At 38.7% G+C, this 20,034-nt stretch overlaps 1 protein-coding gene across 1 annotated transcript; it reads right to left on the reverse strand.

Annotated features, from left to right (window-relative positions):
- Positions 1-3,310: 3,310 nt before the first annotated feature.
- On the reverse strand, positions 3,311-18,622 carry Cnih1 (cornichon family AMPA receptor auxiliary protein 1). The gene is made up of 5 exons (XM_042682492.1): positions 18,472-18,622; positions 13,873-13,941; positions 9,447-9,559; positions 6,537-6,680; positions 3,311-4,244 (listed from the first exon to the last, which is right to left on the reverse strand). Exons 1-5 carry the CDS (start codon positions 18,550-18,552, stop codon positions 4,217-4,219), a joined length of 435 nt encoding a protein of 144 aa, XP_042538426.1. The 5' UTR covers positions 18,553-18,622; the 3' UTR covers positions 3,311-4,216.
- Positions 18,623-20,034: the final 1,412 nt, after the last annotated feature.

Consider the following 20,034-nt stretch of genomic DNA (forward strand, 5'->3'; position numbering starts at 1 on the left):
TACAGGAAAAAGATCAGTAATTTCGTATCAGAGAAAACTAGGGGATTACCCCTGAAATAAACTTTTCTAGTTACATTTAATATTTAATACCTAATTCCAATCTTTTATGAAAAGTATTTCCTCTGCTTACCTGTGGACATCTCCAAAAACAGTGGGACTGAGGGAGGCAGAAAGAAAATCTAGAGTCCTGGTCATACACAAGCCAGTTAGCTGCATTTGAAATTAACACACTGATTGAACCATTATCATAAACTACACAAGGAAATACTTGAGATTATTTTTATTAAATATACAAAAGCAAAATAAGCAAGCTCTAAGAAATAGGACTACTTAAGTGCATTTTCTTTGGACAGTTGAACAGCACCATCAAGCTTAGATTTAACAAACCATGGGCAAAGATAGCAAACTGCATTTTATGTTACTCTTAACAGTGTTGTTAAGAGTTTACTTAGCCATCAGTCCATTTTTCTTCTCCAGAATACATTAACATGGTAACCAAAGAAACTTAGAAAAAGCATTGTACAACACAAAACGGGAATACAAGATGCAAGTCATTCCTTTGTGTGTCAAGATGCTAGGTCTTCTCCAATGTGCATTAAACTGATGCAAGACAAAACACACTCTGACCCCAGACTAAACACCCTACATGGTTGGTACTACTTCCCAAAGCAAACTGAAGAAGCAGCACTTACTCCTTTTAGACACTTAGCTTTAGGAACTTTAGTCAATATAGAAATTGTTTAATGTATCCACAAACAGAGCCATACTTTTCCTCTTAGCCTCACTCTGGGATCTTATTCAGAACCATTTCCTAAGCCACAATACTAGAGACAGATTCAACAGCTGCTAGTCTGATCCACAGATCAATGATTATTTGAGACTAATATAGTAGTTTCAAATGCCAGTCAAGGGATTGTTATTTTTCCATTCCCTCTAAAATGAGTCTTGCTTTAGAATATTTTTGTCATCACAATTTCTGACCAACAGTTACACAATTGAGAGATGTGTATTTGTGGATACTAAATGACAAATAATTGGATATGTATACTTTTTAATACATACCATTATTTGAATTGGTTTGAAATAGTATTATGATATATTCACAACTTAAATCAAAAGTTGACCCCTGAAGGGGAGAAGAGATACACAAAAATTATCAGTTGCTCCATGGCCAAAGTACTCTATGAACACATAATTGGAGAAATGTTATATCAAAGAAAACATTTTGCCACCCTTTTTAAGGGGGAAGGGGAATGATAGAACTCATGGCCTGCTCTTACCACTTGAACCATACCCAGAGCCTTTGCCAATTCCAAAGCAGTTTTATTTATGCATTAGACCTATCTTCAGAATACATAGTTTTGAGGAATACAGAAGAGCTGTGTGACCGCTATATACCTGATCCTTCCCCGGCATTTGAACCTGACTGAAAAGCTTGGCTGTTCCAGGTGTACTTGATGAAGCTTTGCTTACTAATACTCATACAAGCCAACGATTATCTATTATTTCCCTTTCCCATGAAAAGTAATTCAAATTTCAAACAAATTAGCAGTTTGTAGTCTAGTACCAAATTCTTCCCTAACCTGGGATGAGGAGTAAGAGTATCAGTTAACCATGGTGAAAACCATCAGATGTCATTTCAGAAAAAGGTATTTAATAGTTTCCACCCCTATATCTCCTAAGTACTCAAGGGGCCCACTGCCATGATACAGTATTACTCAACTGAGTAACTACGAAGCAGGCGTTATTATCTAAGATTTTAATTCAGGAAAATCTGTACTAATCCATAGCAGTAATTGTTGTTATAAACAGAACTACAGAGTTATACTAGATGAAATAAGATAGCACAAAATGGGGAAATGGTTTCTGAGAGCTACAGACCTGATAGATAAAATGTAGTACATATCAAAAGTACAGTAAAAAGGAAGGGTGCTTAAACAACTATCCACTGTACAATGTGAGCGTGTGACAAACTGAAAAGGCCGACTATGGCTAACCAGGCTAACTGCCTCAGCTGAACTTCCAGGAATGACAAAAGACGAGGGCCATCCCAAATACATTAACGTAGGGAACAGGTTAAATTCAGAGCCAAGGAAAGAGTGAGTGGGATACTGTCAGATGCAAGTACTTTGTTTCTGCTTACTTGTCTGACACTAAAAAGGCAAAAATGAGTAGGAATAAGCATATTTAGCTACTTAATCTAATGACATACCTAGGAGTTAATAACCTACAAGTGAGATGGGTGAACCTAATTGTCAATGTGTGAGAAATCTGATTTTGAAAGCATGAGAATGTGACTTCCAGCCCATAAACTTGGCATTGATATTGGAGAAAATTCAAGAACAGATTAACAGGATGGTTGTTGAAAATCATGAAGTGTGTCTTCTTTGAAAGAACAGGAATACAAAAACTTAGGAAATCAATCTGGACTGTTGACAGGACCAGGTAGGTCTGTCATGATCAACAGTACTTGTGAATGAGAACGGAAAATTAGAGTAGCTGCTGATATAGATAGGATAGAAACTGACTGCCTAGCAAATGTTCAATAAATAATTTACAGCCTAACCTGAAGAACAGTCAGTTCCCTCTAGGTGTTCCTAGACTATAAATTACAGGCCTTCCTTTTAAAATGTCTGAACAATTTCTCCTTAGGTTCTATCATTTCTTCTTGAGTGTATTCATCCCAGTTACCCAATCCCCAGATGGTAACATCTCTTCTCCCTAAGACAGTATTATCTCTTCCCTAGGGAAGCATCATTTCAAGCATTTTTTCACTAGTAGAGAATAAAACAACAATACAAGAAGTTCTTAGAACAAGACCCCTACAAATGCATCTATGAACTCCCTTGATCACTCACTATGTGAATTTATATTTTTTTCCTTTGATCCTTTGCTAAATATCTGAGCCAGTTATGTTTTCAAGTGCCCTGAATTCCTCATCTTAAATAAAGGACGGGAATGCTTATAAAACATGCAAGCCATACTTTGACTACCTCACAAGCAACAGCAGAAACTCAAATTATGAGTCACTTTACCTTAACCAAAAAGAAAAAACTCAAAAGTATTTCAAGTGCCACAATCACTTTTGAAATTAGTGGGAGAAATGCTGCTATACCATCAACAGTAAAAATTCTTCTCCTATGATAACAGATTGTGGTTGGCCATTTCAGATCCTATCAGAGTATATTTAAGGAAAAAAATAAAGTAATACTCTACCTTTTAAAAGGACAGTAATATGTCTTTTATTATTGGATGAGCAAGTGAGAAATAGCTGTGTGTAATCTTTGAAACAATGCACTGAAAATGAATCTTAATTTGAGTGTTTTATTGTATTGCACTAAAGGAACAGCAAGATGGTTATACAATTCTCTCTCAATTCGCTTTGAAAACCTAAAGTACTTGCAAATTCTTAATACCTTTACCACCAGATTAGAACAGTAAGCGTAATATAACCAATTTCTTAACAAGTAATGTCTTACAAATAAAAACACATTTAAAATAGCTTTAAATGCATTCTTCACAAGTAATTCAGTATATATTTCTATATCATGTTCGCTTATGCTTAAGAATTAAAGCAAGTATAGTAAGTACTCTGATGGAAATATGGAAAATCTCTCATTCATGCAATATACAGGGATAATATTCAAGTCAAAGGGAAAAAATCCCATTCTTCTTATTTTTGTAAATGTATCCATATATAATCATCTACACGATAAATGAGGAAAACGAAATAGTTTTCCACAAGTCAGATACACATTTTCAGCTCATCAGAAGCACCTGATATCTACAGCTAACTTATTAGATGGCATTTCAATAAAACCAAAATGGCATTTCAATAAAACCAAAAGAGCCCTACAAGTTCCTATAAACAAAAGGTTCCAATGGACTAAGGACCATCAGTAATTAATGCAATCATTTGGAGGATTATGGCTGTTCCTTAAGGAGTGCAAGTTCAAACCTGTCAATACCAGAGGTAATCATTTTATATTAATTTATACGTAATTCCATTTAAATTCTTTATCCAAGTATAACATATGAAAACAGTCTTTCCACAAGCAAAAAATGTGGAAACATTTAAAAAATAAGGAGTCATTTTTTAAAAGAAACAGATCATTTCCATAGGCTACTCCTGGAAACAGGATCTTGCTGGATAGAATCCCTTCATTTGGTGGCTTTTTGCATGCACTTAACTGGACCATTTCTTCTGTGTGTTGTTCTAAGAGCTCACCAAAACATAGATCATGCTGAAAAGAGAAGAGAAGCTGTTAATTCAAACATTCCTAATTATAAAAACAAAGAGCAGAAAAAGTTGAGCCTGCTGAATATGGCAAACTAGTATATGGTATCATAGCATCAATGAAAATGAGAAAACTAATGACAAGTTTGCAATTGTAACTTTAAATCTGCATTTATGGACTTTTAGCCATCACAGGACTTGGTTCAGTGCATGTACTGAAGTTGTCCCCTATTTCCTTTCCAATGTTAGCAAGTAGAACAGCACAGCTGAAAGCTTAATGGGGATCAGAGCTTAATAATAATAGAACTTCTCTGGAGAGCTCACTTTGTGCTAGGCCCTTTAGGCCCTTCATAGGCACTACTATGCTTACTCCTCCCAGCAGACAGTCCTTGGAGGCAGGTACTGTTGTCATTCCCATTTCTTAAAGAAGAGAATGATCAACTGAAGAATGGTTTTATTAGCAGCTACTGCTCAGAACCTTTCCTGTTCAAGGTTAAAAAGTGTACATGTTAAAAAATGTACAAACCAAGTCAGGTACGCGTGGCTCATGCCTGTAATCCTAGCTACTCAGGGAGGCTGAGATCTGAGGATCACGGTTGAAAGTGAGCCTGGGCAGCAAACTTCATGAGACTCTTATCTCCAATTAACCACCAGAAAACCAGAAGAGGCACTGTGGCTCAAGTGGTAGAGCGCTCTCCTTGAGCTGAAGATCTGAGGGACAGCACCCAGGCCCAGAGTTCAAGTACTAGAACCGACCAAAAAAAAAAAAAAAATACAAAAAAGCAAAAAACAAAAAGCAAAAAAACAGCCAGCATTTGATTTAGACCTACAAATACTAAGGGAAACCATACATAAACAGTGGTATGGTAAAGGCATGAGGTATCCCTCAGAAAGCCCACATCTCTAAATGGAAATAGAAAACCTTGTAACAACAAATGTCTCAGTTTCACAATACCCTGGGTAAACATCTCCCCACAACTACACATTTCCAACTTTATCATTCATTTGTCCTTCCCCCACCCAAAATACATTTTAACTATCTATTATATGCCAGCATTATTCTAGGTATTTGTTTTAAAAACTGCAAAAGTGAAAACCAGCAGGAACTAGAATGATACATGGAATTTCACCATTCAGAATCTATTTATTACCTTTATGTCTTTTTTTTTTTGGTCGGTTGTGGGGCCTGAACTCTGGGTCTAGGCGCTGTCCCTCAGCTCTTCAGCTCAAGGCTAGTGTTCTACCACTTGAGTCACAGCACCACTTCCAGTTTTCCAGTGGTTTATTGGAGATAAGAATCTCAGACTTTCCTTCTCAGGCCAGCTTTGACCCAGATCCTCAGATCTTAGCCTCCTGAGTAGCTAGGATTACAGTCATGAGCCACCGACGCCCAGCTACTACCTTTATTTCATATATGAACCATGTCTGTTGGTATACTATATATTCACTTCACTTATACTCTCTAAAAGAATTTTAACAAACAATAGTACTTACTTCAACGATTCCATCTTATACAGCTTTTCTTTTTAAATATTTTAAATGAGAAAAACCCCTCTCCATTAAAATTCCAACTCTACACTTCCCTACACCTAACAAGTATCCTTTTATTTGACTGTGCTTAGAAAGTATCTATACCAGTGGTTCTCAATGACAGCACTTTTGCCCTACAGGGGCATCTGACAACATCTAGAAATAATTCTGGCACAACTAGGGATAGAGTATATTAGGGGTAAAGGGTAGAGTGCTGCAAAATGTTCTGCAAGTTATGAAACAGTCACATAGTAAAGAATGTCAATAGCAGCAAATCTAAAAAAAAAAAAACCCAACCTAGAATAAGGAGAGGAGTCCATCAGTACTAAAGGAGAAAGCTCCATAACTGTACCACCCTATAGCATTAGCCATTTCTTTTTCTCCATACATCTCATTCAGAACAAGTAAACCAGAAAAGAAAAGGCAGTGCATATAGCTTAAAAAGCACAATAAGGAAGAAACTTAAATACAATCTCTGGACAGACCCTGAAGCTAAACACAAACATGTTTTGCAAACTCACACAGCCTTAATACCATCACTGCCTTGGAAAACAATTGAGTGGGTCTGCAAGTAATATCTCCTAACCAAACTTTCTGCCTCTGACTGCATGCCCAAGTACTACTGCCTCAGTGTACAGTGTTATTCCCACTTACCTCAACTCAAGACACTGAGTAATTCTTCTGGTGGACTTTAAGGTGTTAAGACCATGAGGCCTACTGTCTCAGGAAGCAAAGTGAAAGCACATTTTTGCTTTATTTTTGAACTTACCCATATAGGTAGTAAAAAAATGCTAGAAGGTAGAAAGCTAATTTGCACCATCCTTCTTTCTGACAGTATGCTAGAATATCTGCATTCATGATGGTTGTAGGGTCATAAAGTCCTGGCCCACTCATCACTGGTCTACTCATATACCTAGAACAAACACAGTCCATTAGCTACTCCAGAGTAGAGCAAACCTTTAGGACAGAAAGAGGCTTTTTTTTTCTCATACATTTGCAATGAGAGATGATCCAGATAAGGATGCAAACTATTAGTGGTACAAAGGGGTGGGGGTGGGGGGGCATTGTGACATTTCCACATATACACACTGTATTCCAATCAACCTCCTCTCCTTTCTCCCTTCCTTAAAATGATTTTAACAGGTTTCATTGTTCTATTTCATACATGCATTTACCATATTCACACCCATTCATATATACTTTTATTTACAGGTAGAATTCCTTCCTTTGATCCTATTAATTTTAAAACTTAGACCCCTCAAAGAGGATAGCTACATATCACATCTGGCTCCTGCATTTTCTGAAATCCAAGAAAAACAGTAACTAAAAACGAAATCAGGGGGCTGGGAAGGTGGCTCAGCGGTAGAGCGCTTGCCTTGCATGCATGAGGCCCTGGGTTCAATTCCTCAGCACCACATAAGCAGAAAAAAAAAAGCCGGAAGTGGCACTGTGGCTCAAATGGTAGAGCACTAGCCTTGAGCTGAGCTGAAGAGCTAAGGGACAGCGCCCAGGCCCAGAGCTCAGGCCCCACGACCGGACCCAAAAAAAAAAGGAAATCAGGCCAGGTGCCAGGTGGCACACATAATCTACCTACTGTAATCCTAGCTACTCAGGAGGCTGAAATATGAGTATTGCAGTTCAAAGCCAGCCCAGGCAGAAAAGTCCATGAGACTCTTATCTCCAATTAGTCATCAATAAGCTGGAAGTGGATCTATGGCTCAAGTGGTTGAGTGCTAGCCTTGAGCACAAAAGCTCATGGACAGGGCCCAGGCCCAGAGTTCAAGCCCCAGGACTGGAAAAAAGAAGGGAGTGGGGGAAGGAGAGAGGGAGGAAGGGAAATCAGGTCTTTTCCTTTAACTTTTTATCTCAACATAATTTTAGTCTTACAGAAAGCTATAAGGACTCTTCACCCAGAAAGTCCAAATGTTTACATTTGCTACACTGTTTTTCTTTCCCTTTCTCATTCAGTCTCTAACCATGAGTCCTTTTCTTTCTGAATCATTTCAGATAGTGATAGAAATGATACCACTTTACTCCTAAAATGTTTTCATTATGCATTTCCTAAGTTGAGGGCAAAGGGATTTTGACATGCCTACTTAAAACTTAACTCAATTTGAAGTTACAAAATATGTTTATCTTCTGTAAAATACTTAAATTTAATAGGGTGCCAATGGCTCACACCTACATAGGAGGCTGAGAATGGGAGGATCACTCTATGTTCAATTCCATTCTTAGCTTGAAACTCCTTCTCAACTAAGAAATAGGTAAAGTGGTATGCATCTGTCATGCCAAACTACATGGTGGTGGAGACTGGGAGGATGGTAATGCCAGACAAGGTAGAGAAGTCCATACGATTCTGTTTCAGTGGAAGGGAAGCTAGACACATCTGTCTACCCATAATCCCAGCAATAATAGGTTAATAATAATAGCAGGAGTTTCACAACTCAGGCACACCTAGGTTAATAATGAGACCTTCTAAAATGATCAATGATAAACAGGGCTGCAAGCATGGTTCAGTGATTTCACACCAGCCTAGCAAGTATAAAGCTCTGAGTTCAAAACCCCAGTACTGCCCCCTACCCTGGCCAAAAAAAGTGTTTTTAAAATCATAAAGTAAGCCAAATGCTGATCGCTCATGCCTGTAATCCTACTCAGGAGGCTGAGATCTGAGGATCACAGTTTGTAGCTAGCTTGGGCTAGAAAGTCCATGAGACTCTTATCTCTAATTACACACACACACACACACACACACACACACACACACACACACACACACACACACACACACACACACACACACACACACACACACACACACACACACACACACACACACACACACACACACACACACACACACACACACACACACACTAGAGGCAGAGCTGTGCCTCAAGTGGTACAATACTAATCTTGAGCAAGAAAATCTCAGGGACAGCACCCAGGCCCTGAGTTCAAACCCCAGGACTAGCACATAAAGGGAACAAAGGGGAAAAAAAACTATACATACACACACACACACAGACGATACATATGTACAAAATGAAGCTGAAAGGCTAGTGGTCTTGGAGTAACTATTTGAGATGAGGCACAAGACAACTTTTTAGGAGCTGAAATGCTATATATCTTGATCTATGTGGTGATTTTACAAGGATACACATATATGAAAATCCATTATGTTGTATAATTTAGATTTTCACTTGTTATTTTCACTTGTGAGTGAGATATATATTTATATATCTTTTCTTTTTTTTAATTTTATTTTGTGAACATACTGTACAGAGGGGTTACAGTTACATGGGCAGGATAATGCATACATTTCTTACCAAGCATTGCAGCCTCCTCCTTTGTTTACCCTTCTCATCCCTTCCCAGCCTCCCCCCTCCCCCCTAATCCCAATCCTTCCTTCCCCCCCCCCCCCACCAACGTTGTAAAGCTCATTTTGGACATGACAACTTGTACTTCTCATTGTTGCAACATATATATCTTTTTTTAAAACTCTTTAAGAAACAAGTTTCAGATGAGTTTACTGAATGTTATTTGTTTATCTCCTCCTGAGTTTTAAAAAATGAATGCTAATAAATTTTCAATTTTCATTTAGGTGAGTACCATGAGATAACCATGGTAAAACAGTAAAATTAAAATTAGGAAAAATATTCAAAACATTGATCAATATTACCTCCAAATATGATAGGCCAAGAGAGGCATATTGAGACCCAGCGTAAGCCACTCTGCTGCGCAAAGAAACATGACACAGAAGAAAGCATGGATGAGGTACTCTGGAAGTACAAGCTGGAAGAAAAATACAAATATGTTATTGAAAATCAACTGCTAACCTGGAAGTTACTGTATGTAAAAACTACTATTTTCTTAGAGATGAAAGATACGACAATGCTTTACTTTCATATTTAGCTTTTTACCAATAACAGTATTAGAATAGAAAGGCTATAGCTTGCACTAAAAAAACAGAGATGACTTAAAATTTAAAACTCAAATTTTTAAAACAATAATTTAAATTATACCATCAAGATTGTTCAGTTCGTTGCTAATCAGTTGGAATACTTTTTATTTACACCATCCAACAATGACAATAATAACAATCACATACTTTATCACATGCAACATGGTAAAAAAAAAAAACAAAAACAAAAACTCCTGTTGAGAAGTTTATACATTCATGTCTTTAAGCCTTTAACAAAAACCAGGAATACTACATAGATACAGTATTTAGCAAATCACATCACATTGTCACAATAGTAACTTTTCAATGGAAAGCCAACCAGCCAATAATCTCAGCACAATTGAGGGAAGAACACTTGAATACACAAATGCAAATGATGTGCTTTCTGCAATGTAGGAGGGAAAAGACTGAGTTCTTAATCATGAAGTAAGAATTTCCCAGGTTCCTGAGTTTTCATTCTCACATTGTCTTTCCATTCTTTTACACCTGCTTGTTAATGAAATGCCACAAACAAAAGACCAGCAGAACTTCAAAACCCTAAAAGAAAATACACTTTTTGATAGTAAGTACTAGGAAACAAGGAAAACTTAAGCAAAACATATTTTACAAAATGAAGATAAATTAGGTGCATTGTTTTTACATCATCTTCCTCCTAAAGATTTTAGACTAACAATTTCATTAAATAAAAACATCAAACAGGGCACTAGTGGCTCACACCTGTAACCCTAGCTAATCAGGAAGATCTGAGGATCAAGGTTCAAAGCCAACCTGGACAAGAAAGTCTGTGAGACTCATCTTCAATTAACAACCAGGAAACTGGAAATGGCGCTGTGGCTCAAGTGGCAGGATGCTAGTCTTGAGCAAAAAGACCTCAGGGACAGTCCCTGAGTTCAAGCCCCATAACTGACAAAAATAAAAACATCAAAATCTTTCATTACAAGTTCTAGCCCCAAACCCTCCAATCAGAGCTGCAAATGCAGTTTTTCAAATGGCTTTATAACAAGTTAAAAATCGATGTTATCAGATCTTTCCTGAGGAATCCATAGCTGTGGAAATAATGTAATTATGCTCCATATTGAAGCACAATTTTCTAAGACTTCTGAATTATCTTTTCCAATTGAAAGCTATGGAGTGATAGCTGGAATCAGAATCCAGAACAGACAAAGCAAGCACTCTACTACTACACCACACCTCTAGCCCTAGACTCAACTTTTTAATGACTATTATTTTCAAATTACATCCTAATAACCAACCAGTAATTTTTAATGCTACAAATCAGATATTTGCTACAAATAAAATGAATAACAAAGATAGAATTCTGAATTAGGTATGTAAACTTGTAATTAAATAAATGTTTAAGCCAGAGTCTATTTAAGATCAAAGTTCTCTCAACAGGAAAATGTCCACAGGACATCTCTGAAACTCAATGATTACCACAAGAACACACCAAGAAAAATATACATTAGTAGTTCAATTAGAATTGCTTTTGTATTCAGGTGCCAGTGTCTCATGCCTGTAATCTAAGTTACTCAGGAGGCTGAGATCTAGATATCCTGGTGTGAATCTAATCCAAGCAGGAAAGTCCATGACACCCATCTTCAATTAACCACCAAAAGCCAGAAGTGGAGCTGTGGCCTTGAGCAATAAAGCTAAGATACAACACCTAGGCCCTATGTTAACGTCTCAGTCCAGGCACCAAAAACAAATAAATAAATTGCTTTTGCGATATTAGTTTAAATTAGAAAATATTTCTAAGTCAGGCGCCCGTGGCTCACATCTGTAATCCTAGCTACTCAGGAGACTGAGATCTGAGGATCATAGTTCAAAGCCAGCCCGGGCAGGAAAGTCCATGAGAAAACTGGAAGTGGTGTTGTGGCTCAAGCAGTAGAGCGCTCGCCTTGAGCTGAAGAGTACAAGGACAGCACCCAAGCCCAGAGTTCAAGCCTGACTGGCCAAAAAAAATATTTCTTTAAAATCCACAGGCTTATTTCAGCCCTCTACAAATTATCTTGCAAGATTTCATCCTACATTTGCAGAACTGAGATGTGGAGAGATGATTCTGAAATTAGCGTGACCCCCAAAACTCTTACCCAATATTCTTTAATAGCAGTGTTCATATAAAGGTAGGCTTGAACTCTCCCAGTTCTAATATAAACAAATTTCACTCACAGTCCCTCCCTTTTCCTCAAAAAAATCAGTTCAGCAATACTCATAATGCTTCTCACAGTCAGTCCTTTTCAATCACTCTTCATTGATGAAATTTCACCGTAAGTACCCCCAAAAAAACCCAACAAACCAAAGCTCACATACAAACTAGTATCCAGAAAAAAATACCTCATGCAAATATGGCAGGAATGATAGTACTTACACATGCAAAATAATATTCTTGTTATAGTTCACATTTTAAAAAATATTTGTCTTCCCCCATACTTTGGCAGAACAGTCGAAACAAACTTCTATAGGGAAAACTGTCAGATGCACTGCTGTTCAGCCAATTCTAGGCACCCTAGCCAAAATGCAACCTGTACTACCATAAAAACCCTCCTTCCAATCTACTGTAGCCTCTAGATGTCCCAAGCACATGTCTTTCCTTGGTGACAATATCTTTCCTTTAAGAAAGGCCAAAAATCACTACATTAAAATGAAATTAGTATCTTAAATGTTACCACAAATTAGTAAAACATAGGAGCTTAAGCTTCAAATATCAGGCTGTCTAGTTTAAAACGCTGGTCCCTAACTTTGAACAAAGTGTTTCAGCCTCAAAAAGCAACTCAGTTAACTGCTGTATTTGAGAGAATAACAATGTACCAAAGTGAAGGAAAAGATCCAGGGAAAATGCTTTATAGGCCAGAGCCTGGCACCAGGAAAGTGCTCGTCTAACTTCAGTATTACTCTCATCAGCATTTGGTTACTTGAAGTAATGAAAAGTCAAAGGGCACAGAATACTATTAATAAACATGAGGAGAAATTTCATCTTCTTGATATCTTGGTAAAAGCATCAATTACTGAAGATTTTTTTTACAGTTATAAGTTTTACACTCATAACTTTCTATCCAGAAGGCAGGTCTATCTTCTCATGTTTTGTTTCCTAAGAGCAGGGAAACAGCTAGCAAATTAAAACTTTTAACTGTATTTATATTGTCGTCTTATTTTAACAAGTCTCCAAGCACAAACTAGAATCTATTATATCATTCTTCACATCTAAGGAAACAATGATCAAGTAGCAAACTGACTTTTAGGTGCTTCACAAAGTAATATTCACTAGCATGTGAGTGCATTAGTTAGACACAACTCTCTACACAAATTCTATCTTTGTTTTAAAGATTATGGTCTTCTAGTGCTTGAATGCATACCCACTGATCCCTTATAAACTGCTATATACAAATTAACTGCATTATTGTAAGCACTATTTGACAGCCCAAGAACAGATCTATCTACCTGAAAGATTTTGATAAACATCAGCTGAAAGACTGAACTAATTTCTTCCAGAACACACACAGATAATACTAGGTATAGCAGTGAGTTTATACTACTGATTCTATTTGCAAACTACCTCATGATTCTATTTGCAACCAGCCCCAAAAGTGATCTTACTATCTATTAAAATCGTAAGTATTCACCAAATAACTTTATAGGAATGTGCCTATGGCTATAACATTTGAAAATGCATAAGCATTTAACAGCTTTCCCTACTTAACTGAGTCAGCAAGCAAACAATTGCAAAAAATATGAAGTTTTATGAAATCATAAACCTCAACAGGCATGAGCGAGCAGACTGAACAGAACAGTACAAATACAAATGCCCTAACCCTCCCCATGAAATGAACAAAGCATTAAAACATTAAACTAAAATGCAGTACACACCTTTAGTGCAATTTTGACTCTTTTAATCTTTTTGACCTTTTCAACTGTCTTTGGCCCGACAATGTAAAAAGCAGATTGGAAGAATGTTAGTATGACAGCTGACAAGATCACCAGTAGATTAATAATAGTCAGAATAGTCAAGCATGACAGGAAAAATATTTCTTTTTATTCTGCCTACTTCAAAACATAGATATATCATGCTACTGAGAATAGTGGCCATTTCTAATTAAAAGCAAACACATGTTAAAAATCTAAAGGTAAATCCTATATTGTAACTTACAGGATTCAGGGTATTACACTGGTCTATAGGATTCTTGTAATCAGTCTTCAATTCATCAAATGCTATAATCTAAAATAAAAGTAACACAGTTAGTACCATTCACCTTAATTAAAAGCAGCAACAAAATTGCCCCAGTATCAAACTATTCAAAGTAAAAGTGTTCCAGCATTACAGGTACCAATTTACAGGCAACTCAATATGCTAAAAACAGAAAAAGCAGCTGAAATCAGGCTTAAAGAACATTCTTTCATTACTAAAATGATCTGATACCACAGTGGTAAGTTTTTCATTATCAGTGTCTTCAGTGCCGCTGTTGACTTTACTTTCCCTACTTGAAATGAGCTTTCCCTCACCTCACATTGATCCAACTTTCTGCTTAGCCTAAAACCCCTCTTCCTATGCTGACTCCTATTTTTCTCACTCCTATGGGGACAAACAGGACTGCATCCTTGTCTACATCTTCACACTTATAACACTGCCAACATTGCATTTCCACACTGTTATGTACAGGTTTGTCTATCCCATTGGACTGTGTGGGTCTCAGGGAAAAGGACCACTATTAATGATCTCCATATGCCCCAACGCACAGGACATACAGTAAACTCAGTTTATTCCTATCTGTGACCCACATACTTTCTAAGGATTTTTTTTTTAACTAAGTATGTCTTTGTCTATGCTCTAGAAGAATACGGTTTTGATATTAAGGAACTTCATAACCCTACACAGAACTTCCATATAAAAATGCAGTAAGTCAAAAAGGACTGCACATCACTCTGTTGCATTAACAGCAGGTTTATAGGAGAGCTATTTGAATTGCTGCCACTGGTCAGACAGGGATGCAGAACCTAACAGGCCTTTCCCCTGGTGGATTAAGGCACATCTTTAAATGTAACATACTTAATTTTATCAATGATCAGTAGAGTCTAATATTTCTAGCTTTAGTATTTCACTGTTAAAGTTTTTGTTTCATAAAAAGGTTTTTAATTTGGGGTTTTTATAAAATTCATCAAACAAATATATAACAAAAATCTAACCAAACAGAAATGAAAGCAACTGAACATTAAAATGTCTTCAGAACCAAAGATTTTCACTGTATATACTACACACAACTCAGTGTTTCAGTGTTCAAATAATATTTATTGAGGGGCTGGGAAGGTGGCTCAGGGGTAGAGTGCTTGCCTTGCATGCACTTACATGCATGAGGCCCTGGGTTCGATTCCTCAGCACCACATAAGCAGAAAAAGCCAGAAGTGGTACTGTGGCTCAAGTGGTAGGGCGCTCGCCTTGAGCTGAAGAGCTGAGGGACAGCGCCCAGGCCTAGAGTTCGGGCCCCACGACTGGACCCCCCCAAAAAATATATATATATTTATTGAATAAAAAGGGATTAAAATAGTAAAAAGAAAATAAAGCTTTAGGCTGGGCCCCCTGGCTTACACCTGTAATCCTAGCTACTCAAGAGGTTGAGATCTGAGGATCATGGTTCAAAGCCAGCCAGGGCAGGAAAGTCCGTGAGACTCTTATCTCCAATAAACCATCAGAAATCCAGAAGTGGTGGTGGCTCACCTTGAGCTGAAGAGCTAAGGAACAGCGCCCAGGCCCAGAGTTCAAGTCCCATGACTGACAATAAGTAAATAAATAAACAAAGCATTGGGCTAATTATTTAAAAAGTAATGATGGAGGATTTTCCTTTGCCAGTGATATTTCTAATACAGACAAATGCAAATGGTTTAAATATGTAATTAAAAGAAAATGATTTATCTGATTCGTCGTAAGTATCACTAATCAGATGTGACCTTCATTGTGTATTTTAGTAATTGAAGTTTAAAACCAAGACCATCACTACTTTAAATACAATTACTTGCTTTTAAGAAGTCCCAACACATTATCTTGCCATGTAATTGTAACCCCTCTGTACAGTATTTTCACAATAAAAAAAAAAAAAGAAAAAAAAAGTCCCAACCCAATAGCAAAATGAAAATAAAACATCGTTAAAATTGTCTTTGGGATTGGATTTCTTTCAAGTGGCTTCAAAGGGACTTTTGATTAAGTAAGTTACTGCATGTGTTTCTACTGGAGTGTTCCAAGCTAGCATCTCCTAAACTATTCTGAGAAGATTCTTATCAGTGGTTTCCATCCCTTCAGCAGCTGTACAGCTGAACACAACCTTTCACACAACTCTTCATACCAATGTGCAAACAATAACACAGATATCCCTAAGATGTCGAAGCACAGAAGAATTCATGATACTTCCAAATTTAATACAAGCCTTAAAGGAATGGCTTTGCTCCCAACTCTGTTTTGCCCAGTATATGGTTAGCACTAAATTAACAGGTAACACTATCACCAATAAAAACTACAATAACACAACAATGCAAAAAGCCATGAGGAATCTGTGCTTAAAAATTTTTAATGAGCCTTGTGAAATACCTATCAACTATACAAAATTACATATTTATGTAAAATTGTTTCCAAAAGAATGTAATAACTTTCTGAACTAAGAAATCCCTAAGCACAAAAGTTCTCCACTAATTGGGGCCTAATTGTGAAAAATTCAGCAAGTAGAGGTGTGGCTCAAGTTGTAGAGCACCAGCCTTGAGTGAATAAATCAAGTGAAAGCAAATGGCCCTAATTTCAAGCCTCACTACTGGCACAAAATAATTAAACAAATAAAAATTCTGTAAAACTTAACATGGTGTATTCCATCCAGCACACTCCTTTCAAAGCTGAAATTATACATTTTTTTAAAGTATAATTCAAGTTTTCCTTACTTCAAATATGTGGTTTAGGATGTAAAATGTGAAAAGAAATCCACCCCACAACTCTCATCTAGGATTTTCTAGCACCCCAGAAAAAAGCATCACTCTCTAAGTAAAAATTAGACTTAAAACGAACCTACAGAAGAAAAAAAAAAACCAAGACATCTACATTTCATTGCAGCTTAAGAGGTAAAGCTAGTCCACATCCCACATTCTCTTTTATTATTCTTCCACCAAAGTGCCTCAAATATTCAAGTTTTTGGATCCTACTAATAAGCATTTTGAGGCAGTAGTTATTTCTGATGCAGTGAACAGCCTACACTAAGGCTTCTTCAATTCCTCAAATGGGTAAATTCTAAAAAAGTATAAAAAAAATAAGAAGTGGCGCTGTGGCTCAAAGGGTAGAGTACTCGCCTTGGCCCTGAGTTCAAGCCCCAAGACCGAAAAAAATAAAAACAAACAAAAAAATAAGTACAAACACTTTCAACAAACAGGACTGGATTTGTGATACCACTCCACTCTGCTTTTTTGAGGTTTTCCTTTGCAAATGCTACTGTTGCTATTTAATGTAAGTCTCCTAGGAATCATAGTGGTGGGATGTAATGGTGCACACCTGTAATCCCAGCATTCAGAAAAGAGGCAAGAGGATCATCAGTTGGAAACCAGTTTGAGCTACACAGTGTGAGGCCAGCTTGGCCTACATAGTAATATTTGTCTTTAAAAAAAGGAAAAGGAAAAAAACAATTATTTAATGACATCCCTTCACATTACAAATGTATGTTTAAAAAAAAAAAGCACAAACAGAAATCAGTTATGGTCATAATAAAAATCTGACTTAAAATTTACACCAGAGCATAATCGCTAAAATACCAATATCCAGAAAGTATTGAAAGAGGGGGAGGGCAGCTGCAAACATGAGAGAAATTTTTCATTAACGCTGATTTCCAGAAAGCTCTAGATGCTTCTAATTTTGCATTAGAGAAACAAAAAAAAAAAAAAACCACCTTTTTAAAAAACCTCTTGCAGAAATAACCGCCACAGGAAACTCCTCATAGGGCTTGTTAAGGATGCGCTTCAATCCTCCAAGATGCTAAGAGCAACAGAAATCAAACCGCCCCTAGAAGTAGCCCAAGGTTTCTGGGAATTTCCAACCTCAAATTAAAACTCCTTCTACCCAGACAACAGAGGGGTCTTGGCCTGACTGCCCCCAGGGAGATTCCCACGGCCCCGAGTATCACGACGCTGGGGGAGTAAACTCAGAGACAGAGGCGGCCAACGCAGTGTATCGATCCAACCCGCACCAAAGTTCACCAGGAAAACGGGAATCGGGGGGGAGGGGGGGAAAGGTACTTCTACTGGAAACGCACCCCCACCTACGGAATAGAGAGCGCGCTGGAAGCCCACCACTCAGCGATGATTGTAACTTGATCCCCACGGGAGCCTCGTGCGGACCTTCCATGTCCACCCGTATTCAATGTTTTACATCCGCTGAGGACGTAACCCCGGCTCGGTGCGCACTCGTCTCAGTCCCCGGATGCGGGGCGGCCGAGGGTCTGCGCGGGCCCAGCGCTGGGCCAAGCAGGGCCCGTCCACCACGGCCTGCGCGGGGACGCGGACGGCGCGCCCACCCGGCGGGCTTCCCCGACGGCCTGCAGCTCCCCCCGACCCCGGGGCCAGAGGCCGCGCGGCCCCCGCACCCCCCCCCCCCCGCGGCCCGCACCGCCTGGCCGCATCCCCGGGCTCGCCGACCTCCGCGGCCCCGCGAGGCGCCGACCGCGGCCCGGGAGCCATTAGAACGCTGCGCCGCCGCCGCGCCCTCCTCCTCCCGGCCTCCGCTACTCACGTGCCAGATGGCGAAGAAGATGAGCGCCGCGGTGAGCAGCAGCGCCAGCATGTAACAGAAGGCCGCGAACGTGAACGCCATGGCCAGGGAGGAGCTGGCAGCCGCGCCGGTGCCAGCGGAGAGAGGCGCCGCGCGGCCCTCTGGGTAAAACCATTCACTTCCCTCGGCCGCCGCCGCCGCCGCGGCGCCCGCGCCCTGCCGGCGCGCCTGCGCACCAGCCCCGCAGCGCGGGCGCCCTCTGATGACAAGTCTTCGTTGCGCTTAGGTTGTCTGCAACGGCTGATTGATTTCTCCTTTACTGTCTCCAGTCGGTTCTTGGAATACATATTTTTTGAATGCGTACCTGACTTTTCTCCAGATACCGTGTGCTGTCCCGTGAGATACAAAAATAAACAACATGACCCTCGCGATGGAAAATGTGTAGAGTAGTGCAAGAAATGACCAACTAAATAATTGATGGTAGGAAAGCCCTGTAAACGGATTTCTGTGAGATTCTATGAAGGTCAAAGAAGAGGATTCATTCAGAGCAGGAGCAGAGATTCCCTCATCCCAAGCTAAAGTGAATAGAAATCATCCAGGCAAAGAGAAGGTAGAATCTACCCACAAAAATTGTTCCAAATGAGCAAAGGCACAGAGATGGAAAAAGAAAAAGACGATGTCTTAGGTGACACTAGCAGCAGCAATTCTGTAACAGAGGAACCCTGAGTGGGCGAGAGTTGAGAAAAAGGGGCTAGCCAAAGAGCAGCTTAAAGAGCCCTGTATTTGCCCCCTAAGGACCTCAGATTCACATTCCGTAAGCCCAAGTTTAAAAAAAAAAAAAAAAAAGGGAAACTTTTGCTCTCTCACACAATTAGATTATTTTTCTTTGCAACTCATCATAAAGACATCAAATTATACTTATACAGAAGTAGATAGAACCCAAATGGAAACTTCACAAATAAGACTATAATGATCCATAAATACTGCTCTGATAAAGATGATCTTGACAAAGTTTTGTTTAGTTTTGAATGCTGGTTGCAACCCACAAAATTGATTCACCACCTCCTAACTGCTATTAATAGAAATAGAAATTATTTAAGGCTTTTAAGCAAGAGAAGGTCCTGTTTACATCTGCAAATCTGTAGAATGGTTTAGAGAAAGGGTCTATCCAGTGCTGACCAATACAGTCTTCTGTAACGGTGAGAATTTGCTATATTGGCATTGTCTGGTACAGTAGCACTTACAATGTCAATAGTATGAGGAATTTAACTTTAAATTTTACATCATTTTATTCATTAAAATTTAAATAAACACACGTGGCTACTGGACAGTGTGGGACTATATTTCCAGGATTATGTACCATCTTTGTGCAAACTGCAAAGGTCCTTTCTCCAGATAGATAGAGACCCACACTACAGAGTAGGAATTGACTAGGCACTTGTGTGAACTACACAAACTGTCCAACTGTAGATAATGACCTTTATTGGTGTAGTGGTTGAGAGGAAATGGGCCTACTGAAATGGTCCACATAAAATTGTAGTGAATCAGAACTGTAGCAGTAGAAGCTGTGGTGAAAAGGATGAG

This window comes from Dipodomys spectabilis, unplaced genomic scaffold (genome assembly GCF_019054845.1).
Source record: "Dipodomys spectabilis isolate Male_0828 unplaced genomic scaffold, ASM1905484v1 ptg000073l, whole genome shotgun sequence".
Lineage (NCBI taxonomy): Eukaryota > Metazoa > Chordata > Mammalia > Rodentia > Heteromyidae > Dipodomys > Dipodomys spectabilis.